Raw genomic sequence first — 24,412 nt, forward strand, 5'->3', positions numbered from 1 at the left:
CTTAACCTGAACATTTCCTTTCTATCATCGCAGGTCTTTAGACAAATTCAACCAATTTTCAACGAGAAAATGTTTCAATTTACCTATAGCCTGAAAGCCCCTACTTTGAGTTGTCTTGTCTTTCTGGACCAAACCAATGTATTTCTCAAATGTATTTGATTGATGATGAATACATTTGACATCAATCAAATGTTTGATTGGATCATCAATCAAAGAGTCTGACTCTTCATTGACACTCTGAAGTTAACATCAAGTCAAGCAGCTTCAGCTTTTGCAGCTTCATGAAAAGAGCAGTTTGTTTTTAGTGATTCCAAGTCAGAAGGGTTGGAAAAAAATTGGAATGTTAGTTTGGAGAGTCATAACCAGATATTGGAGGAAACTAGAATTGGGGATCCAGTCCAGTTTGCATGTAAATAACAAAACTTCAAAGACAATGAACAGAACTAGAATCTAGTCACAGGTGTGTTTGAAATGCTTGTTCCCTGGTGCTGTAAAGAAATAGCACTTGAACATAAATTTAATTTACTCAGCAAGGCCATTTGTTTACTTTCTGCAGAAAGGGTACACTCACCAGCAGTTTTGCCACGAGAGCACACCAAACAAAGGAGACAGGGTCATTTATAACCTGACGCATCCACCCTACTGCTGTGCCCGGTTTCCACTGGCTGCAACAGGACCTCACATTCTGTATTCTAGCAACTCAGAACTTTTTAAAAGAGGCAAAGGCAGAGGAGAACAAAGGAAGGAGGAAGTAACATGTGGAATGCTGAGAAAGGTAAAAATACCTTCAAATAAGGAAGAAGAACAGGCTATGACCTAATGCTTTGTTGGACCAGTATAAGCATGCCAGGGCAAATATTTAGGCTAAATTGTGGGAGCTAAGAACATAAAGTACATTGATTTCTTTATTACGGCTAGCAGATATTTAAGAATGTTAGCACAGGTCTTTGAATAAATTTTGCTTCTAAGAGAAGTTACTATTTGTTCCTAATCAGACGGGGAGGAAAGTCTTTGAAGAGGAACCTCTACTTTACTTTTTACAGGTGCATGATAGTTTTTTTACTAAAACATAATATTTCTCTCTGTCACCTCCATTTCTACCAAAGATAGTCACAGTAAAGACTGATTTGCAAAATAAGTCTAGTCTCTTTATACTTGCCCTGATTAAGTGCAACAAGAATAGTGATTAATCATATAGGCTCTTGGCCACTGCCCCATCTGGGAAGTGAGGAGTGCCTCTGCCCGGCCACCGCCCCGTCTGGGAAGTGAAGATCACCTCTGCCCGGCCGCCAACTGTCTAGGAAGTGAGGATCACCTCTGCCTGGCCGCCCACCGTCTGGGAAGTAAGGAGCACCTCTGGCCAGCCGCCCACCATCTGGGAAGTGAGGAGCACCTCTGCCCGGCCGCCCACCGTCTGGGAAGTGAGGAGCACCTCTGCCCGGCCGCCCACCGTCTGGGATGTGAGGAGCACCTCTGGCCAGCCGCCCACCATCTGGGAAGTGAGGAGCACCTCTGCCCGGCCGCCCACCGTCTGGGATGTGAGGAGCACCTCTGCCCAGCTGCCAACCATCCGGGAAGTAAGGAGTGCCTCTGCCCAGCTGACCACAGTCCGGGAAGTGAGGAGTGCCTCTGCCCAGCTGCCAACCATCTGGGAAGTGAGGAGCCCCTCTGCCCGGCTGCCAACTGTCTGGGAAGTGAGGAGCGCCTCTCCCCGGCTGCCCAACTGACTGGGAAGTGAGGAGCGCCTCTGCCCGGCCAGCCTGTCTGGGAAGTGATGAGGGCCTCTGCCCGGCCACCCAGTCTGGGATGTCAGGAGCGCCACTGCCCGGCTTCCCACCATCTGGGAAGTGAGAAGCGCCTCTGCCCAGCCGCCCAACTGTCTGGGAAGTAAGGAGCGCCTCTGCCCGGCTACCCTGTCTGGGAAGTGAGGTGCCCCTCTGCCCTGCCGCCCCACCGTCTGGGAAGTGTGGAGCACTTCTGCCCAGCTGCCCAGTGTCTGGGAAGTGAGGAGCTCCTCTGCCCGGCTTCCGCCCTGTCTGGGATGTGAGGAGCGCGTCTGCCCAGATGCCGCCCTGTCTGGCAAGTGAAGAGCGCCGCTGCCCGGCCGCCCCACTGTCTGGGAAGTGAGGAGCACCTCTGCCCGGCCACCCCATCTGGGAAGTGAGGAGTGCCTCTGCCTGGCCGCTGTGCAACCTTCCAAGTGTGAAGTGACAGCCTTGTTTGTGATCTTTTCTGTCTCCCCCAAGTTTGCATTTTCGACATTAAAGTTTACTTTTTAATTTAAAAAAAATCATATAGGCTCTTTTTAAGTCTGTTTTGCTGGAACTTTTAATAAGGAATCTCAGGTTAGACTTTCCAAGTCTCTCAAGAATACAAAGAGAACTTGTCTGGCTTGTTTCAACTTTGCCTGCAATATCTATAGACTTTGATGAATTATTCTTTTCTTGATGTCCCCAGTATACCTGAGGTCTGCCAGGAAGTGACCTTTCTTACTCATCTGTAAGGCAACCACATAAAGAAACCACATAAGCGAAGTACGAGGTTGGCTTTTTGGCTCCATAAAGTCAAACTTAGTTCCTTAAAACTGTCTGATCATATCTGATTATATGTTCATTTTCGTATTTGATATTCCAGTCAACGTCTTAGCAATATAATCAAGGTTTTCAATTGTGTCCCTGTTATAAGGAAACTAGATTCTTACTGAATTTATGAAAATAACTATATAGTGCCAAGCATGGTGGCTCACACCTGTAATCCCAGCACTTTGGGAGGCCAAGGTGGGTGGATCACAAGGTCAGGAGTTCAAGACCAGCCTGGCCAACAGAGTGAAACCCCGTCTCTACTAAAAATACAAAAAAATTAGCCAGGTGTGGTGGCGGGCACCTGTAATCCCAGGTACTTGGGAGGCTGAGGCAGGAGAATCGCTTGAACCTGGGAGGTGGAGGTTGCAGTGAGCCGAGATTGCACCATTGCACTCCAGCCTGGGTGACAAGAGTGAAACTCCATCTCAAAAAAAAAAAAAGAAAAAGAAAAAGAAAATAACTATATAGTCATGAATAGTCATGAAAATAAGAATAGTGAGTAAGAGTTTCTGAATTCTACAGGGATCAGGTAGAAAAAAAAGGATAAATGTTTCAATTCTGTTTACGAAGGTATAATTTACCTGATTGCTGTAAATTTTAGTTAGCTTTAGAAAAAAAAAGAAAAGCCATTAAAGACCCAGAAATGTCCTAAAACAAGAAGTCATAAGAATTATAATCATCAGTTGGGCGCGGTGGCTCACGCCTGTAATCCCAGCCGTTTGGAAGGCTGAGGCAGGTGGATAGCCTGAGGTGAGAAGTTTGAGACCAGCCTGGCCAACATAGTGAAACCTCGTCTCCACCAAAAATGCAAAAAAAAAATAGCTGTGGGTGGTGGCAGGCACCTGTAATCCAAGCTACTCGGGAGGCTGAGGCAGAAGAATCACTTGAACCCAAGAGGCGGAGGTGGCAGTGAGCCAAGATTGTGCCATTGCACTCCAACCTGGGCAACAAGAGCAAAACTCCCTCTCAAAAAAAAATAATAATAATTAAAAATAATTTAAATCACCTTCATTGGGTCATCTAGTCCAATGTAATTAATTCTTGTTCTGCTTGATCTTTGGTTAGCAATTTCATGAATGAGTCAGTTTTTCCATTAGTGTTCTGGAAGTTCAACAGTATGATCTTAAAGTCATCAGGAACATGTACTTGTCCGTTTTCTCCATGAATCTCCTTAAATACAAATGCACTTTCTTGAGGTTCCTGGGCCTACCAGGAAATGACTTTTCTTACTCATCAGCACAACAGCCATGCAAAGAAACCACATAAGCATGGTAGTTCATATTATAGTTGTTTGCAAAAGCTTTTAGGAATGCATCAAAATAAAATAATTAACTGTCTATGGATGACAAAAACTTTAAATGGCCATGGTTAAAGGATGAGAATTCATTGTAATACAATTGGGAAAAAAATTCAGTTACTTCTGTCACATACATTTTAAGATAATAACTAGAATTATAACTGACAACATTATATCAGGACCCATCAGATCTCTAAGAACTTCATGCAATTTCTGGAACACATAAATACATACAAATATGATATAAAGAAGGTTTAGCATCACTTCTTTTTTAACAATGCTTCCCATGTAATTTAACATACCAAATTAATTTAACAAGTTTGTTTTTATAAGAAGAAAGACAAGGCCGGGTGCAGTGGCTTATGCCTATAATCCCAGCACTTTGGGAGGCCAAGGCAGGCAGAACACGAGGTCAACCAATTGAGACCATCTTGGCCAACATGGTGAAACCCCATCTCTACTAAAAATACAAAAATTAGCTGGGTGTGGTGGTGGGCGCCTGTAGTCCCAGCTACTTGGGAGGCTGAGGCAGGAGAATCTCTTGAACCCGGAGGTGGAGGTTACAGTGAGCCAAGATCGCACTGCTGCACTCCAGCCTGGCAACGGAGCAAGACTCCATCTCAAAAAAAAAAAAAAAAAATTAATAATAAATAAAAAAGAAGAAAGACAAGTCCTTTGTGACTTTTTAGGGGCCTTCAGGAAAATTCCAAAGTTAGCTCAAGGTCAAAAACACTTCACGTAGAGTTTGATTTTTCAAAGTTGTCAAAACCAAAAGATGGCTGGGCTCGGTGGCTCATGCCTATAATCCCAGCACTTTGGGAGGCCAAGGCAGGAGGATCACTTGAGCCCAGGAGTTTGACATCAGCCTGGGCAACATAGGAGGAGACCTTATCTCTAAAAAAAAAATTTTTAAAGGACAAATTTTTTTTTAAAAGTCAAAAGACTAAATTTTTTGATTAAACAGGATCACTGATCACTGTAAAACATTACTCAGTTATCCATTTAACGAAAGCGCTGGAAGATTTCAGAGGTAATTACGGAAAGGTATATAGTTTCCTTTTTTTTTTTTTTAACTTAGCTCTTTTAACAGAGACGACTGAGTCTTCTTAAGTAATCAAAGACCTGATAAAGACAACATGAAACACAGGAAATTATTCTGATAAGACGCAGATTTTTTTCCACCTCAGCAAATTCTAGATTTCCTACACAGATTACATAGACGGTAAAGAAAAACCTTCCATAGCATTTTATCAAGAGAAGTCCAATACTCCAATAAAACTTTGTAATTTTAAGAGAGAAGATGAAACTCTAGTTTTGGATTGTACTTTTGATATTAAGGCTCATTTTTGAGATCCTTATAATAAATTGATTCAATTTTAGCCAACTTAATCACACAAGATTCTCTCTCTCTAACTTTCTAAATCTGTTCAGGGTTTTTTTTTGTTTGTTTTATTTTTGTTTTGAGACAGTCTTGCTATGTTGCCCCAGCTGGTCTCGAACTCCTGGGCTCAAGCAATACTCTTGCCTTGGCCTCTTGAGTAGCTGGGACTACAGGCACATGCCACCATGCCTAGCTCCATTCAGTTTTTGTCTTTCTTTCTTTTTTTTTTTTTTTTTGAGATGGAGTCTCACTCTGTCGCCCAGGCTGGATGGAGTGCAGTGGCGCGATCTCTGCTCACTGCAACCTCCACCTCCTGGGTTCACGCCATTCTCCTGCCTCAGCCTCCCGAGTATCTGGTACTACAGGCACCCACCACCACACCCGGCTAATTTTTGGTATTTTTAGTAGAGACAGGGTTTCACCATGTTAGCCAGGGTGGTCTAGATCTCCTGACCTCGTGATCCGCCCGCCTCAGCCTCCCAAAGTGCTGGGATTACAGGCTTGAGCCACCGCGCCCAGCTGCTTCATACCTTATCTTACAGAAATCCCGTATCCTATTTTCCTTGCATACAAGTTTTGTTCTTTACACTTTCTGGTTTTCATTAGAAACTAAGCAATCATTAAGAAATTAAGCAATCATCAAGAAATTTCTAGTTTTCACTAGAAATTAAGCAATCGTGAACTGTCACATTAGCATTCTGTAGACAGGCAAATTTATGAATATACCGTTTCGTAATTTTTAGAATCATATATTTTTTCATAGCAGTTTTCTCTTTCTCTCTCTTTTTTTTTTTTTTTCCGAGATGGAGTTTCACTCTCGTTGCCCAGGCTGGAATGCAATGGCGCTATCTCGGTTCACCGCAACCTCTGCCTCTCGGGTTTAAGCGAATCTCCTGCCTCAGCCTCCTGAGTAGCTGGGATTACAGGCATGCACCACCATGTCTGACTAATTTTGTATTTTTAATAGAGACAGGGTTTCTCCAGCTTGGTCAGGCTGGTCTCAAACTCCCGACCTCAGGTGATCTGCTCCCCTTGGCCTCCTAAAGTGCTGGGATTACATGCATGAGCTACTGTGCCCAGCCTGTAGCACAGTTTTTCAATGTGGCATGGGATATGTTTACTAACACACTCAAACATCTGGAGTCTCTTGTACTAAGAAGCCAAGAGTAGACAAACATATATTCAGCAATTAATGCTTCAATGTTTTATTATATTTGGAAAATATCTAGGTATGCAGTAAATATTTATCATTTAATTTAACTTAAGTTAGCAAAACCCTGAGTATAGGTTACCAAAGAGATTTGGGGAACCATTTTTAGTAGACATGTGATAAACCATAATCATTGTTAAAAGCTCATTTATATACTTTTATCCTATTTTTATAACTGCCTGACAGATTCTTCCTGCCTGCTGCACAAATAAAGAGCATGGCATTGCAATAAAGTAAGAGTTTAATTGGCCGGGCTCAGTGGCTCACACCTGTAATCCTAGTGCTTTGGGAGGCCAAGGTGGGTGGATTGCCTGAGCTCAGGAGCTCAAGACCAGCCTGAACAACATGGTGAAACCCTGTCTCTTCGAAAATACAAAAAATTAGCCAGGCATAGTGGCAGGAGTCTGTAATCTCAGCTACTCGGGAGGCTGAGGCAGGAGAATTGCTTGAACCCCAGAGGTGGAAGTTGCAGTGAGCTGAGATTGTGCCACTGCACTCCAGCCTGGGCAACAGAGTAAGACTCTGTCTCAAAAAAAAAAAAAAAAAAAAAAAAAGAGAGAGAGAAAAGAGAGAGAGAGAGAGAGAAGTGGAGAGAAGATGAGAGAAGGAAGGAGAAACAGGAGCAACGGGAAGGAAGAGGTTGTAGGAGAGCCAGGGTTGGGAGATCTCAAGTTCCCCAAAGAAGCCAATAAAGTCCCATATTATCCTCAGAAAAATTGCGCCAACCTTAGGGAAGTGACAGAGTTGGTTGAGCACATAGACAGCGGGGCTTCAGGAAGGGAGTTTCAGGTGATGGAGACATTCCCACGGGAGCTGCAGGATCAGCTCGACAGAACAGAGAGGACTTAAAACAGTAACTCCTACTAGGGTCTGAATATTGGCTTCTAGTCAGGCCAACTTCTGACCATAGAGCTCCTTTAAAAAAAAGCCTTTCAAGGCCGGGCACGGTGGCTCATGCCTATAATCCCAGCACTTTGGGAGGCCGAGGTGGGCGGATCAGGAGGTCAGGAGTTTGAGACCAGCCTGACCAACATGGTGAAACCCCGTTTTAAACCCTACTTAAAATACAAAAATTAGCCGGGCATGGTGGCACATGTCTGTAATCCCAGCTACTCGGGAGGCTGAGGCAGGGGAATCGCTTGAATCTGGGAGGCAGAGGTTGCAGTGAGCCGAGATGCACCACTGCACTCCAGCCTGGGTGACAGAGCAAGACTCCGTCTCAAAACAACAACAACAAAAAAAATTCCTTTCAAATATCTCATTATCAAATTTTCCTGGGACAAACACTAAGTATTCCCGGCAATATTGAACTCCTATTTGAATAGTTTTTTTCCTTTTTCTTTTACAGAAAATGTGTACTTAGCAAATGACTGAAGACCAAAGCCATAAGCCTCTTAGGACTTAAAACCAATGAGCCTTTTATGGCTTAGCCACAGAAATGAGATGCCTCTCCAAACAGGGTGCAAAGATACGGCCCTTTCCATAGACTATGGGAGCCACTCCCATAGACAGCCAAGGGAAGAAAGTCTTAGAAAACACCCCAAGAGCCGGCAATGGTTGGTAGGATATGAGAAAAAGAAAAATCATTTCATCTGGCTAGCTGTTATGGCCTACATCTGTAATCCCAGCACTTTGGGAGGCTGGGGCAGGTGGATCACTTGAGCTCAGGGGTTTGAGACCAGCCTGGGCAACATGGTGAGACCCCGCCTTTACAAAAAAATACAAATATTAGCTGGATGTGCTGGTGTACACCTGTAGTCCCAGTTACTCAGGAGGCTGAGATGGGAGGATTGCTTAAGCCTGAGGAGGTCAAGGCTGCAGTGAGCCATGATCACGCCACTGCACTCCAGCCTGGGTGACAGTGAGACCCTGTTCACCTCCCCTTCCAAGAAATATATTTCATTTGAGGAATGCAAGCCCCTTTAAATTATGAGACCCAGAAAGGCATTTAAAATGTAATACCAGTCAAGTCCCTCTCCCCCTTGAGTGAAATAATTACCTCTAGCAGCCACTCGCTATGGGAGCTCTAGACTAACTGTCACCAAGTAGCCATAAAATGCCATACACCCTGTAGTTCAACAACGCACAGCCAATCACCAATGTTATTCATAAAAATAACTGAGGTTATTTCTGTAAACCAATGAGAATTCCTGACAAATAACTTTTGTAATTCTCCTTCTCCTGATTTGTTATTTTTTTCCTTTAAAAACTTGAGCCTCTCTTTTGTTGTCTGGAGCAGTCCCCAAGGCAACTTGGAAGTGTGTCCCGGGCTGCAGTCCTCAACTTTGTGCTGATGACCTCTCTTTGAACTAGATTCTGACCGTTTTGATGATTGTAGGTTGACAGACACTGGTCACAGATAGGATGCAGCCCACACTTCTCTTTCTGTCTGGTTATATTCCTGGGTGTCCTGGACCTGGTGGTTGGCTGGCTGTATTCTGGGGTGTCCCCAACCTGGTGGTTGGTTGCCTGCACAGGCAGCCTGGATAATCTGGGCGCCCCAGCAGTCGGATAGCCACGCTACATTTTTAGGACACAAAAGGAGACAAACAGGAAAGCAATAGCTGTCTCTGGGAGTGAAAGGATCAATAACCAATGGTTACCCCAAACTACATTTCACCAGAGTCACTGTCCAAAAAAATTAATTCTTACAAATGATTTCTCCTGCTAATGTGAATTTGAAATAGAAGGCACAAAAGAGAAACTTGTACCTTCGTCCCCTGACTGACACTGCACAGATCCAGGAGTGCTAACTACCGCATTCTTTTATTTATTTATTTATTTATTTTATTTATTTTTTTGAGACAGAGTCTCATTCTGTGGCCCAGGCTGGAGTACAACGGCGCAATCTTGGCTCACTGCAAGCTCCGCCTCCTGGGTTCACGCCACTCTCCTGCCTCAGCCTCCTGAGTAGCTGGAACTACAGGCACCCGCCACCACACCTGGATAATTTTTTTTGTATTTTTAGTAGGGATGAGGTTTCACCATGTTAGCCAGGATGGTCTCGATCTCCTGACCTCGTGATCCACCCGCCTCAATCTCCCAAAGTGCTGGGATTACAGGCATGAGCCACCATGCCCGGCCTTTTTTTTTTTTTTTTTTTTTTTTTGAGACAGGGTCTCATGCTCATTGCCCAGGCTGGAGTGCAGTGCCGTAATCACGGCTCACTGCATCCTCGATTTTCCGGGCTCAAGTGATCCTCCTGCCTCAGCTTCCTGAGTAGCTGGGACTACGGGTGAACACCACCATGCCTGGCTAAATTTTTTGTATTTTTAGTAGAGACAGGGTCTTGCTATGTTGGCCAGGCTGATCTCAAACTCCTGGGCTCAAGTGATCCACCAGCCTTGGCCTCCCAAAGTGCTGAGATTACAGGCATGAGCCACAATGCCCGGCTAATTTTTTGTATTTTTAGTAGAGACAGGGTCTTGCCATTTTGCCCAGGCTGGTCCCAAACTCCTGGGCTCAAGTGATGCACCTACCTTGTCCTCCCAAAGTGCTGGGATTACAGGTGTGAGCCACCACATCCGGCCGACACCACATTCTTACCTGTTGCCAGATTCTGTCACTTCTCCAGGGATCCCAATTGTAGAGCAGGCAGGGTGTCCCAGAGATCCCATCTGGGTCACCACAACTGTACGGGCAGAATAATAATTTTCTCCATATCCTTTCTGTGTTCCCGGCTGGGACTTCCTGTAACAAAATGGCAGATTAACAAGAGAAAGACAAAAGGAAGTTTAACAACATGTATATTTCAGGTATACATAGGAGATACCCAGAGAAATGAGTGAAATCTACAGCGGTGGCTTAGAATTAGGGCTTAAATACCATCTCCAGTTGAAACAAAACAAGAATGGTGTTGGGGTGGACAGTTATGGGGTGGTGTCCAGAAAAAGCTTGGTAAGCAAAGCTAAGGTTTGTAGTGCAGATTTATGTTGGTGTCTTCTCTAATGATTAGAGTTTCTGGTGCATTAGAGCCACACTTCTTTTCCTGGTATAGGGACAAAGAAACCCTTACAAATGGAGACGCGTTTTTTTGTTTGTTTGTTTTTTGAGACGGAGTTTTACTCCTGTTGCCCAGGCTGGAGTGCAATGGCACGACTTTGGCTTACTGCAACCTCTGCCTCCTGGGTTCAAGCGATTCTCCTGCCTCAGCCTCCTGAGGAGCTGGGATTACAGGCGCCCACCGCTATACCTGGATAATTTTTGCATTTTTAGTAGAGATGGGGTTTCACCATGTTGGCCAGGCTGGTTTTGAACTCCTGACCTCAGGCGATCCACCCGCCTTGGCCTCCCAAAGCGCTGGGATTACAGGTGTGAGCCACTACGCCCAGCTGGGATTTTTTTTGGTATTTAAGTATATATAGAGAATTATATTTTATTTTAAAATTAATTTAATTTTATTTTTTATAATTAATTATAAAATTATATTTTTAAAAATTAATTAGAGACGAGGTCTTGCTGGTCTCGAAATCCTGATTTCAAGTGACCCTCCTACCTCAGCCTCCCCAGTAGCTGGGACTACAGGCACGACACCACACCCAGCTAATATTTTGATTTTTTTGTAGAGATGGGGTCTCCCTATATTGCCCAGGCTGGTCTCAAACTCCTGGGCTCAAGCAGTCCTCCTGCCTGGGCTTCCCAATGTGCTGGGATTATAGGCATGAGCCACTATGCCTGACAAGAGATGTTTTTTGTTGTTGCTGAGACTAACAGAAAACAGCAGAGAGATGATTTTTATAGATGTAAATTTCCCTTACAAAAGGGTAGCTTTTAAAATATTATTTAATTTAATTTAATTTAAATTTTTGAGTCTCACTCTGTTGCCCAGGCTGGAGTGCAGTAGCATGATCTCAGCTCAGTGCAGCCTCCGCCTCCCTAGTTCAAGCAACTCTCCTGTCTCAGCCTCCCAAGTAGCTGGGATTACAGGCGCCCACCACCATGCCCGGCTAATTTTTGTATTTTTAGTAGAGACAGGGTTTCACCATGTTGGTCAGGCTGGTCTTGAACTCCTGGCCTCAGGTGATCCACCTGTCTCAGCCTCCCAAAGTGCTGGCATTACAGGTGTGAGCCACCATGCCCGGCCTTAAACATTTTTTTTTTGAGATGGAGTTTTACTCTTGTCACCCAGGCTGGAGTGCAATGGCGCCATCTCTGTTTACTGCAACCTCTGCCTCCCGGGTTCAAGTGATTCTCCCGCCTCAGCCTCCCGAGTAGCTGGGATTACAGGTGCTTGCCACCACGCCCAGCTAATTTTTGTATTTTTAGTAGAGATGGGGTTTTACCATGTTGGTGAGGCTGGTCTCAAACCCCTGACCTCAGGTGATCCACCCCACTCGGGCTCCCAAAGTGTTGGGATTACAGGCGTGAGCCATCGTGCCCAGCCCATTTTATTTTCTAAGTAAAGATAGGTTTTTGCTATGTTTCCCATGCTGATTGTGAACTCCTAGACTCAAGTGATCCTCTTGTCTCAGCCTCTGGGATAGATGGGACTACAGGTGCACACCACCACGCCCGGGCAAAAGGGTCATTTTTACTCTGCTTTCGGAGCTGCTTCTTCGGTTGCTGTTTCTCAGAATAATCTGTATGCCAAAGAGGCCTATTTTGGGTGGCATATTCTGGTCTCCTACAGCGATCTGGCCTCCCGGATAGTCACCAGCAGACTCCTGGCAGAAAGGAAAAGTTGGGACAGGCAGGTAGGAGGGCCAGGCACCACTGACAAGGGGAAGTGCAGGGAGAGGCCTGAGCCCAGGAAGGACTGGAGTCTGGCAGCTGAGCTGCAACACAGCCCATGGGTCAAAAGTAGGAGCTCAGAACCAAGGTAAGCCGAAAAGCATACCTGTTGGTTTCTTAGACGTCTACACCGGCCCATACCCTTTGTCTCTGCCACCACGGCCTGAGGTGGCAGCTGCCCTTTCATGACTTCTTCCTCTTTAGTTTGAATTTACTGGAATAAAAACATGTGTGTGTAAAAGTAAAGGGAGCTCAAAAAGTGATTTCCTCCTCTAAGCTCTTGTTCCTCCAGAGAGGGTGACTCAGAGCCCCAAATCCTTGCCTTTGCTTGTTTCTGCCTAAGTTTGAGGCACAACAGCCTGACTGGCCCTGCTCCTCTCAGTTTCTTGATTGGCCCAGGTCCAGTCACAGAGACAGCAGCTGGCCAATTTCCTTTCCTTCCTCTTCTGCAGCCAGCTCTGCATGGAGCCCAAAGGGTCTGCGGCAAGGTTCATTCTCACCCTCGTCTCCACCAGCCCACCCTCATCTCCCACCAAGGTCCCCAGAACAAAGGCAGACTTCTTCACGTCCTCCGACTTTCTAAACTAGTTTCTCCAACTTTTCTGGCAGAGGAGTTTTTGTCTGTTGAAGAAGCAAGTCCTGACCTGCAGAGTCCTTTCTCTGCAGGGCTGGGATAAAACAAAATCAGATGGGTCATGAAAGAGTTGCTGAAATCGCTGAACCAGAGCTGACTGTGGGGGCTGGGGTGCTGGGGAAATCCTCCCCATCCTCTGTGGTCTGCCTTACGGCCTCTTATCTTTCAAGCTGTCTTCTCCTTCTATGATTCAGCTCCAGGTTGTACAGAAAACAATTCTTTCTTTACTCGGAGGAGCTCAGTGCTGCTTTGCTTCACTGCCATCAGGTGAGAGAGCAGAATTTAATCAGTGGATGACATAGAAGACTGAGTAAGAAGACAGTTATCTTTGACTTACTCTGGGAACAAGATTTCATTTTAAATTTAACAGTGCTCAGAAACCTTATCCTTATCACTAGTACTGCCAGAAGCATTTGAACCAGAGTAACTCCATCTTGAATAGGAGCTGGGTAAAATGAGGCTGAGACCTACTGGGCTGCATTCCCAGATGGTTAAGGCATTCTAAGTCACAGAATGAGACAGGAGGTCAGCACAAGATATAGGTCATAAAGACCCTGCAGATAAAACAGGTTTCAGTAAAGAAGCCGGCTCTAACCCACCAAAACCAAGATGGCCACGAGAGTGACATCTGGTCGTCCTCACTGTTATACTCCCACCAGCGCCATGACAGTTTACAAATGCCATGGCAACATCAGGAAGTTACCCTATTTGGTCTAAAAAAGGGAGGCATGAATAACCCACCCCTTGTTTAGCATAAAGAAATAAACATAAAAACGGGCAAACAGCAGCCCTTGGGGGCTGCTCTAAGGAGTAGCCGTTCTGTTATTCCTTTACCTTCTTTTTTTTTTTTGAGGTGGAGTCTCGCTCTGTCGCCCAGGCTGGCGTGATCTCGGCTCACTGCAAGATCCACCTCCTGGGTTCACGCCATTCTCCTGCCTCAGCCTCCTGAGTAGCTGGGACTACAGGCGCCCGCCACCACGCCCGGCTAATTTTTTGTATTTTTAGTAGAGACGGGGTTTCACCGTCTTAGCCAGGATGGTCTTCATCTCCTGACCTCATGATCCGCCTGCCTCCCAAAGTGCTGGGATTACAGGCGTGAGCCACCGTGCCTGGCCCCTACTTTCTTAATAAACTTGCTTTCACTTTACTGACTCGCCCTGAATTCTTTCTTGCGCGAGATCCAAGAACCCTCTCTTGGGGTCTAGATCGGGACCCCTTTCCTATAACGGTACTGTACTGTGGTACTAATTACTGCAGAACAAATCTGTGTGTGATTTTATATTGCCTGGCCTTTGTCTGTGCTTACTTCATGGCTCTCTGTGGGTCTTAAAAACCCAGTAAGATTCTAAGTGCCTCTGATGAGATCTCATTCCATTGCTTGGATCTCCTGGGTCAGTAATGCCCCGGGCTGAGCTAGGCACTCTGGCTGGTCAGTATTTCTTGATTTCCCTACAGCACAGCTAAATAGCACACTCAGCCTCAAAGCAGGAAGAAAAGGGGATATTTTTCTGCTGAATCTGAAAATATCTTTTATAAACAGTCTGCTCATGTCTCCAGAGCAAGAGAGAAACCAGATGCAGGCAGAGATATCTAAACATGTCTTATCTGGATAGAAAATTGAGCTTAAGATAATAAATATCTTGGAATATGATAAAACCCAGAGGCCCCTTCCTGGGCCATGATTAACTGAAGAAAAAAAAGCCTAGTAATACGTGACCTTATCAGAGAGATTTATGTTCAGTTGAAAGCCAAGTTATTTTGAGCTGAGCAAAATGAGGATTCAAATTACAGGAGCGCAGAATAAACTTCTGGCATATTAGCGGACGTCTTGGTAAGTTTCTCAGGGACAGTGTTTTTCAGAGATGACAGGATTAAAGAGAAACCTTTTATGACGTTGTACTGGAAATAGACTCTCCACAGTGCCCATCACATATAGGTGCTCAATACTTTTTTTTTTTTTTTTAGACAGAGTTTTGCTCTTGTCGCCCAGGCTGGAGTGCAATGGCACGATCTCGGCTCACTGCAACTTCTGCCTCCTGGGTTCAAGCGATTCTCCTGCCTCAGCCTTCCGAGTAGCTTGGATTACAGGCATGTGCCACCACGCCCAGCTAATTTTTTTGTATTTTTAGTAGAGATGGCGTTTCACCATATTGGCCAGGATGGTCTTCATCTCCTGACCTCGTGATCTGCCTGCCTCGGCCTCCCAATGTGCTGGCATTGCAGGCATAAGCCACTGTGCCTGGCCTAATTTTTGTATTTTTAGTATAGACGGGGTTTCACTATGTTGGCCAGGCTAGTCTTGAACTCCTGACCTCAAGCGATCTGCCTGCCTCGGCCTCCCAAAGTGCTGGAATTACAGGGGTGAGCTACCACACCCAGCCAATTTTTTTTTTTTTTTTTTGAGATGGAGTCTCGCTCTGTCACCCATGCTGTAGTGCACTGGTGCGATCTCCACTCACTGCAACCTCCAACTCCTGGGTTCAAGTGATTCTCCTGCCTCAGCCTCCCAAGTAGCTGGGATTACAGGCACGCCCAGCTAATTTTTGTATTTTTCGTAGAGACAGGGTTTCACCATGTTGGCCAGGCTGGTCTCAAATTCCTGACCTCAAGTGATCTGCCTACCTTGGCCTCCCAAAGTGCTGGGATTACAGGCATGAGCCACCTCACCTGGCCAATAAATATTTTATTTAAAAAATTTACTTATTAAGCAAACACTAATATTGCACTTAGACAATGCAGTCACTATTCTACGTGTGTTACAACTATTTACTCATGCTCCTGTTGCTTCCGGCCTTGAGGCTGAGCTTGCCATTTAGCTGGGAGTAATCAAGAAATACCAGGCCTGGAGCGGTGGCTCACACCTGTAATCCCAGCACTTAGGGAGGCCAAGGCGGGAGGATTGCTTTGAGGCCAGGAGTTCGAGCCAAGTCTGAGCAACACAGTGAGACCTCCATCTCAACAAAATAAAATTTAAAAATTAGCTGGTCACGGTGGTGTGTGCCTGTAATCCCAGCTAGTGGGGAGGCTGAGGCGGGAGGACCCCTTGAACCCAGGAGGTCAAGGCTGCAGTGAGCCGTGATCCTGCCACTATACTCCAAAGTGGGCAATAGAGAAAGGCCCTGTCAAGAAAGAAAAAAGAGAAAAGGAAAGGAAAGGAAGAAAGGGAAGGAAAGGAAGAAAGAAAGGAAAGAGAAAAAAGAAAGCTAGCTGCCCGGAAGGGAAGGGGAGGGGAGGGGAAGGGAAGGGAGGGGAGGGGAAGGGAGGGGAGGGGAGGGGAGGAAAAGGAAAGGAAAGAAGGAAAGAAGGAAGGAAGGAGGGAAGGAGAAAGAGAGAGAGGAAGGAAGGAAAAGAAAAGAAGGAAAAGAAAGAAACTAAGTAGCCGGGAAGGGAAGGGAAGGGGAGGGGAGGGGAGGGGAGGGGGAAGGAAGGAAGGAAGGAAAAGAGAGAGAGAAAGAAGGAGAGGGGAGAGGGGAGAGGGGAGAAACTGAGCAGCCAGCGTGCCTAGCACAGCCCTGGACACCATTGACCCCTATGTTTGGGTTGAGATCTGTCCAGAGCTGTCAGGCACTGCTGCTATCAATACCTCGTTTGTCCCTCACGACAACTCTGGGGTGGCCTCCTTTCTATGACTTTCTATGAGCCCGCCTGTCCCCCTGCTATTACAATGAAGCAGATGAAACTGCTGATCTTTGTCACTGATGTTTTGGCTGTTTTCAATTTCCAAAAAATGACAATTAAATGCAATTCAACCTCATATTGCCTAAATTTTAAAAGAGGAAATAGGTGCTCAGAGTGTTAAGTAACCAGCCCCTGTGCCTCAGAGGTAGTAAACAGCAGTATCTGGATTCAAAATCCAGTTTGCCTCCTTCTGAACTTCTTAACATGCTACTTTTAGCCACGGATTAAGAACCTGGGAACCAGTTGCTAGGGTTTGAGTATCAGCTCATCTACGTAGCAGCCATGTACCTTGGAAATAATAATAATGCAGACCAGGTGCAGTGGCTCACAGCCTGTAATCTCAACACTTTGGGAGGCCCAGGCAGGTGGATTCCTTGAGCCCAGGAGTTGGAGACCAGCCTGGGCAACACAGTGAGTGAGACCCTGCCACCAGGTATGGCGGCCACGCACCTGTAGTCAGGAGAATCACTTAAGCCCAGGAATTGGAGGCTGCAGTGAGCTGTGATCACACCACTGCACTCCAGCCTGGGTGACAGAGCGAGATAATAATAATAATAATAATAATAATAATAATGATGATGCAGTATTGTCCAATTTACAGGGTTGCCCTGAGGATTGAATAAGGAAATCTAAGTACAAAGATTTAGAACAGAGCCCTGCACTGTGTAAGCACTCTATAGATGTGAGCTATTATTATCATCTTCAGGTTCCTTTGGTAGCTTTTTCCTGCTTGAATAAAATATAGCAACACACACACACACACACACACACACACACACACACCTCCTTTGTCCACTAATGTAATCCCATAAAACGGAGAAACTCAGCAGTGAGGACATTCTGATTCCAAGCAGGAAGGAGATGAACGATGAACCTCAGGCTGAGCGCCTCATGGTTTCCTCATGTCACCGGGGCTGGGGGTGCAGTTTGGCTTCACACTGCTAGGTCTTTTCTTGTTTTTAAGGGGGCAGGGGCTGTCACCTCTGAGGAGTCAGCTGTGATTGATCCTTCTCCACACCCAGCCAAGCACTAGCTAACAGTCCCTAAATCATCCCAGCGGGGGCGCGGGAAATTCCACCGAGGTGAAAGCCTAGGGGGCCGGGTGAGGAAATCCCCATGCCCGGGCCCAGAAACCGCTCCAGGTGGAAGTCACTTGTCTAAAGAGAACAGGGTGTAACGGGGGTCATTTCAGGGCTGTTCTTTTAAATCGGTGAGCACGGTCTGTCTACTTTCCCTCAGTTTTCTAGAGACCACACGCCACCCCCGCCCCGGGGGAGTCGCCAGGTCGGGGGTCCCGGGACAGGCCCACCCGGCCCGCAGCACTCGCAGCATCCAGACCTGGTCCGCCTCGCGCCAGGAGCGGCCTCTTTAAGAGCGGCCGCGGCCCACGTGCTCTGTGGCGTCAGAGCAGGAAGTGTTTGAGGAAGTAGCGCCGCGCTGCCCGCGTTAAGATTCCCGTATTTTAATGTTTTCAGTGGGGTGTCATAGCCCCGGGTTTGGCCGCCCCAGCCCCGCCTTCCCCGCCCCGGGGAGCCCGCCCCCTGCCCCGCATCCCTGCGGACAGGTGAGTCCCCCTCGTGGGTGCGGCCCGGGTGCCACCTGCAGGCCCCGCCGCCCCGCTGCCTGCAAGGCCCGGAAGACCCCTCTGTGCCGCTGGAAAGTCGCAGCTTATGGACTGTGGAGCGTTTCACTTGTGCGGGTTGGAGTTCGGGAAGCCGGGAGAAACAGCCCTCGCTGGGGTGGCTTCTTGGGGGTGGGTGGCTTTGACGGAAACCTGCGATTTATGGGAACATTGTAAAGAAACACGTGACCGCGGGGACGCTCAGAAGTGGGTTCTGTCCCTGCCACCTCGGGCAGAAGGCGGGCAGGCCCGGGCGCCCCTGGTGGAGTCAGCTGGGGATCCCCTCGCTAGGGCAAGGGCGTGGGCATCGCCTCCCTCGGTGACTTTCTTCCCTGCCTGATGCCACAGCAACCGGATGGGGGAGAGAGGGACAAAAGTTTGCCACAAAGTTTGGACAAACCAAACACATTGGTTTCTTTACAAAGTAAAAAACCAGTTGTATTTTTCTTCTCTCCCATTCAAGAGCAGTGATATCTTTTGCCTTCTCCATCCCTTTGAGCTCCATTTTTTTTCTTAATCCTAACCTTTTTTCCCCATCTCAAATTGCTTACAGAGTTAGCACGACATCAGTATGAGCTGGTCACCTTCCCTGACAACGCAGACATGTGGGGCCTGGGAAATGAAAGAGCGCCTTGGGACAGGGGGATTTGGAAATGTCATCCGATGGCACAATCAGGTAGGCCCTCTGTGCAGCTTGGGGAGGGGCGGGGAGCCAGGCTCCCTCCTCACTGCCTCCACTTTCTCTGATCCTGCTGGGCCAAGGGCTCACCTTTGGCTTTGGTCGTCTTGGGACAGTGAATAGGGGGACTGGGAAGAGGGCTTCAGGACTTCTGAGCTGACTCCAGGTTAGTGGTCTCCATGCTTTATTGACTATGTCACCTAAATAAATAGTAAAATAAAGTTAAGCTCTTAGTCTCTATTATATATATATGGTAACAGTACAATTATAACAATAACATGATATTGTTATAATATCATATAACATGATATTATATGTTATAAAACATATAGAAATAGGAAAATTTAAAGGATGAGACTAAATAAATATTTTAAAATATTTTAATTCCTTGAGGCCAGTAGTTCAAGAGCAGCCTGGTCAACATAGCAAGACCTCGTCTTTACAAAAAAGTTTTAAAAATTAGGCAGCCAGCTGGGTGTGGTGGCTTACACCTGTAATCTCAGCACTTTGGGAGGCTGAGGCAGGCGGATCACGCGGTCAGGAGATGGAGACCGTCGTGGCTAACACTGTGAAACCCCATCTCTACTAAAAATACAAAGAATTAGCCAGGCTTGGTGGCACGTGCCTGCAGTCCCAGCTACTTGGGAGGCTGAGGCAGGAGAATCGCTTGAACCCATGAGGCGGAGGTTGCAGTGAGCCAAGATTGCGCTACTGCACTCCAGCCTGGGCAACAGAGTGAGACTCCGTCTCAAAAAAAAAAAAAACTTAGGCAGCCATGGTGGGTACCTGTAGTCCCACTACATTGGAGGCTGATGTGGGAGGATTGCTTGTCCAGGAGTTTGAGGCTGTAGTGAGCTATGATTGTGCCACTGTACTCTAGCCTGGGTGACAGAGTGAGACCTTGTTCCAAAACCATTTTTTAAAAATTACTTAAAATGTCGGGCGCAGTGGCTCACGCCTGTAATCCCAGCACTTTGGGAGGCCAAGGCAGGAGGATCACTTGGGGTCAGGAGTTTGAGACCAGCCTGGCCAAAATGGTGAAACCTCATCTCTACTAAAAATACAAAATTAGCTGGTGTGGTGGTGCATGCCTGTAACTTCAGCTACTCAGGAAGCTGAGGCAGGAGAATCGCTTGAACCCAGGAGGCAGAGGTTGCAGTGAGCCAAGATAGTGTCACTGCATTCCAGCCTGGGCAACAGAATGAGACCCTGTCTCAAAAAAAAAAAGTATTTAAAATATTTGCTAATTATGATGTCTTCCCAGTATTGCTTGCAATACTGCACAGCAAAAAATAAGCAGATCCACATGAAAGTGATAATTTCATTTAGAATGATGATGAAAATCCTTATTTCAAATAATTAAAATTTTTTAAAAATTTTGTAGAGATGGGGTCTTGCTGTGTTGCCCAGGCTTGTCTCAAACTCCGATTCTCAAGCAGTATTCCCGTCTTTGCCTCCCAAAATGTTTGGATTACAGGCCTGAGCCATGGGACCTGGCCTCAGCTGAGGTTTTTTTTATTTTTTGTAGTGATGGTGGTCTCACAATGTTGTCCAGGCTCGTCTAGAACTCTTGGCCTCAAGTGATCTTCCTGCCTTGGCCTCTCAAAGTGCTGGGATTACAGCCATGAGTCATTGAACCTGGCCTGTTTTTATTTTTAATTGACACATAATAATTGTACATATTTATGGGGTACAGTGTGATATTTTGATACATCATGTGTAATGATCAAATCGGGGTAATTGGCATGTTCATCACTTGAAACACTTATCCTTTTTGTTGGAAACAGTCAAAATTCTTCTGGCTATTTTGAAATATACAATAATTTTTTTTTTTTTTTTCTGGAGACAGAGTCTTGCACTGTTGCCCAGGCTGGAGTGCAGTGGTGCGATCTCGGCTCACTGCAACCTCCGCCTCTTGAGTTCAAGTGATTCTCCTGCCTCTGCCTCCTGAGTACCTGGAATTACAGGTGTGCACTACCACGCCCAGCTAATTTTTGTATTTTTAGTAGAAACGGGGTTTCACCATGTTGGCCACACTGGTCTCAAACTCCTGACCTCAGGTGATCTGCCCACCTCAGCCACCCAAAGTGCTTGGATTACAAGCGTGAGCCACTACGTCAGGCCTGAAAGATACAATAAAGTTTTATTCACTGTAGTCATCCTGTTGTTCTATAGAATACTATAACTTATTCCACCTAACTGTGATTTTGTACCCATTAACCAGTCTCTCCCTATTTCCCTCCACAACTCCCCCCACCCCTCCCACACTTTCCTGCCTCTGGTGACCACTATTCTACTTTCTACTTCTGTGAGATCAGTTTTTTGTTGTTGTTGTTTTTTTGAGACGGAGTTTTGCTCTTGTCGCCCAGGCTGGAGTGCAGTGGCGCGATCTTGGCTCACTGCAACCTCTGCCTCCGAGGTTCAAGCGATTCTCTTGCCCCAGCCTCCTGAGTTGCTGAGATTACAGGTGCCTGCCACCACACCCGGCCAATTTTTATATTTTTAGTAGAGACGGGGGTTTCACCATGTTGGCCAGGCTGGTCTCGAACTCCTAAACTTAGGTGATCCCTGCCCCGGCCCTTCTCAGCCTCCCAAAGTGCTGGGATTACAGGTGGGAACCACTGAGCCTGGCCGAGATCAGTTTTTTCTTTCTTTTTTTTTTTTTTTTGAGTTGGAGTCTTGGTCTGTTGCCCAAGCTGGAGTGCAGTGGCACAATCTTGGCTCACTGCAACTGGCGTCTCCCGGGTTCAAGCGATTCTCCAGCCTCAGCCTCCCAAGTAGCTGGGATTATAGCCATGCACCACCACGCCTGGCTAATTTTTGTATTTTTAGTAGAGACAGGGTTTACCATGTTGGCCAGGCTGGTCTCGAACTCCTGACTTCAGGCGATCTGCCTGCCTCGGCCTTCCAAAGTGCTGGGATTACAGGCATGAGCCACTGCGCCTGGCCTTTTTTTTTTTTTTTTTTTTAATTTTTAATTTCTTTGGAGATAGGGTCTCAATCTATTATCCAGGCTGAGTGCAGTGGTGCCGTCATGGCTCACTGCAGCCTTGACCTCCTGGGCTCAAATGATCCTTCTGCCTCAGCCTCCTAAGTAGCTGGGACTACAGGTGTGCGTCGCCATGCCCGGCTAATTTTTGATTTTTTGTAGATAGGAGGGCTGTCTGTTGCTCAGGCTGGTCTCGAATTCCTGGACACAAGTGATCCTCCCACCTCAGCCTCTCAAAGTGCTGGGATTACAGGTGTCAGCCAACAGACTTTACCCAACTGAGATCAGTTTTTTATTAGCTCCCACGGATGAGTGAGAACATGTGGTATTTATCTCTCTGGGTCTGGCTTAATTCCCTTAACGTAATGCCCTCCAGGCTCATCCATGTTCCCACAGATGACAGGATTTCATTCTTTTTTATGGCTGAATAAGAGTACGTTGTGTCTGTGTACCACATTTTCTTTGTTCATTTGTCTATTGATGGACATTTAGGTTGATTCCATATTTTGGCTATTGTGAATAGTGCTGCAGTAAACATGAGGGTGCCCATATCTCTTTGATAAACTGATTTGCTTTCCTTTGGATAGATACCCAGTAGTGGGATTGCTGGATCATATGGTAGTTCTATTTATAGTTTTTCTTTTTTTTTGAGACGGAGTCTTGCTCTGTCACCCAGGCTGGAGTTCAGTGGCATGATCTCAGCTCACTGCAACCTCTGCCTCCCAGGTTCAAGCAGTTCTCCTGCTTCAGCCTTCAAGTAGCTGGGATTACAGGTGCATGCCACCACATCCGGCTAATTTTTATGTTTTTAGCAGAGAGGGGGTTTTGCCATGTTGGTCAGGATGGTCTCAAACTTCTGACCTCAGGTGATCTGCCTGCCTCAGCCTCCCAACCTGCTGAAATTACAGGTGTGAGCCACCGCGCTAGCCTTATTTGTAGTTTTTCAAGGAACCTCCATACTATTTTCCATAATGGCTGCGCTAATTTACATTCCCACCAATAGTGTATAGAGTTCCCCTTTCTCCACATCCTTGCCTTCATTTGTTACTTTTTGTCTTTCTGATAATAGCCATTTTAACTGTGGTGAGATGATATCTCATTGTGGTTTTGATTTGCATTTGTCTGATGATTAGTGATATTGAACATTTTATCATATACTTGCTGGCCATCTGTATGTTTGAGAAATTCCTGTTCAAATCATTTGCCCATTTTAAAAATTGGATTATTTATTTTTTTGCTGTTGAGTTGTTTGAGTTCCTTGCATATTCTTGATATTAATCCCTTGTTGGATGGATAGTTTGCACATAATTTCTCCCATTCCATAAGTTGTCTCCATAGGTTCCATAGGTTTATTCTGTTTTTTCTTTTGCTGTGCAGAAGCTTTTTAGTTTGATGTAATCTCATTTGTCTACTTTTGCCTCTGTTAACTGTACTTTTGAGGTCTTATCCATAAAATATTTTCCCAAACCAATGCCCTGAAGCACTTCCCATGTTTTATTTATTTATTTTTTTTGAGACAGTCTCACTCTCAGCTGAGACAGGTGCGATCTCAGATCACTGCAGCCTCCATCTCCTGGGTTCAGGTGATTCTCCTGCCTCAGCCTCCTGAGTAGCTGGGATTACAGGCAGCGCCATCACGCCCGACTATTTTTTTTTTTTTTTTTTTTTTTTGAGACGGAGTCTCGCTCTGTCACCCAGGCTGGAGTGCAGTGATGCGATCTCGGGTCACTGCAAGCTCCGCCTCCTGGGTTCATGCCATTCTCCTGCCTCAGCCTCCCAAGTAGCTGGGACTGCAGCCACCTGCCACCACCCCCGGCTAATTTTTTTTTTTGTATTTTTAGTAGAGCCGGGGTTTCACCGTGTTAGCCAGGACGGTCTCAATCTCCTGACCTTGTGATCCACCTGCCTCGGCCTCCCAAAGTCCTGGGATTACAGGCACAAGCCACCGCGCCCGGCCACGTCTGGCTAATTTTTTTTTTTTGCAACGGAGTCACGCTCTGTTGCCCAGGCTGGAGTGCAGTGGCTTGATCTTGACTCACTGCAACTTCTGCCTCCCGGGTTCAAGCGATTCTCCTGCCTCAGCTTCCCAAGTAGCTGGGATTACAGGCACCTGCCACCATGCCTGGCTAGTTTTTATATTTTTAGTAGACACGGGGTTTCACCATGCTGGCCAGGCTGTTCTCAAACTCTTGACCTCAAGTGATCTGCCCACCTTGGCCTCCCAAAGTGTTGGGATTACAGGCGTGAGCCACTAACAGGCGGCTGGCCCGTTATTTACTTTTAAAAAGCCAAAAGCCAGCTTCCTCCTCCTGCCAGCTGAACCCCACGCAGTCTGTCTGCACCTGCCTCTCCATCATTCCTCCCCTTGGCTGCCTCTGGTTTGGGCGCTGAGCCCTCTTGCCGGACAGGCCTCCCTCTCCTCCACATTCCTCCAGGACCAACTCTAGGCCATCTCCTCCGCATACCCGTCTGGGATGGCTTTGTTCCGTGGGAACTGGTTCTCCCGGTGAGTTCCTCTGGGCCGGCTCCTGTGCCGCCCTTCCTGTCTGCGTGTGGAGTAAGTCTTGTTAGGACTCTGCATTCCTGGTCAGCCAGGGCTGGGTCTGGCCTT

At 46.5% G+C, this 24,412-nt stretch overlaps 1 protein-coding gene, 1 long non-coding RNA gene and 1 pseudogene across 7 annotated transcripts in view; 1 reads left to right on the forward strand and 2 right to left on the reverse strand.

The window, feature by feature from the left end:
• Window positions 1–1,186: 1,186 nt before the first annotated feature.
• On the reverse strand, window positions 1,187–2,253 carry LOC129042060 (uncharacterized; annotated as a pseudogene).
• A 54-nt stretch (window positions 2,254–2,307) lies between these two features.
• Window positions 2,308–17,856, reverse strand: LOC129043120 (uncharacterized). The gene is made up of 4 exons (XR_008504302.2): window positions 17,296–17,856; window positions 10,017–10,160; window positions 3,589–3,752; window positions 2,308–2,497 (listed from the first exon to the last, which is right to left on the reverse strand). It is a non-coding gene; the product is annotated as an uncharacterized LOC129043120 (long non-coding RNA).
• IKBKB (inhibitor of nuclear factor kappa B kinase subunit beta) overlaps window positions 17,664–24,412 on the forward strand; it is a 60,942-nt gene continuing 54,193 nt past the window's right edge. For 3 of the 6 annotated variants that reach the window (XR_008504301.2, XR_010127182.1, XM_063668723.1), the window contains exons 1-2: window positions 17,750–18,076; window positions 18,687–18,809. Coding sequence is in view for 4 of the 6 variants with exons in the window: in XM_063668723.1 (XP_063524793.1) it covers window positions 18,705–18,809 (105 nt within the window). In the remaining 2 variants the exon portion in view is untranslated. Of the gene's footprint in view, window positions 18,266–18,347; window positions 18,558–18,686; window positions 18,810–24,412 lie in introns of those variants that run through there. The other 3 variants (XM_054499740.2, XM_054499741.2, XM_054499743.2) reach the window with 3 other exon arrangements.

This window comes from Pongo pygmaeus, chromosome 7 (assembly GCF_028885625.2).
Source record: "Pongo pygmaeus isolate AG05252 chromosome 7, NHGRI_mPonPyg2-v2.0_pri, whole genome shotgun sequence".
Classification (NCBI taxonomy): Eukaryota; Metazoa; Chordata; class Mammalia; order Primates; family Hominidae; genus Pongo; species Pongo pygmaeus.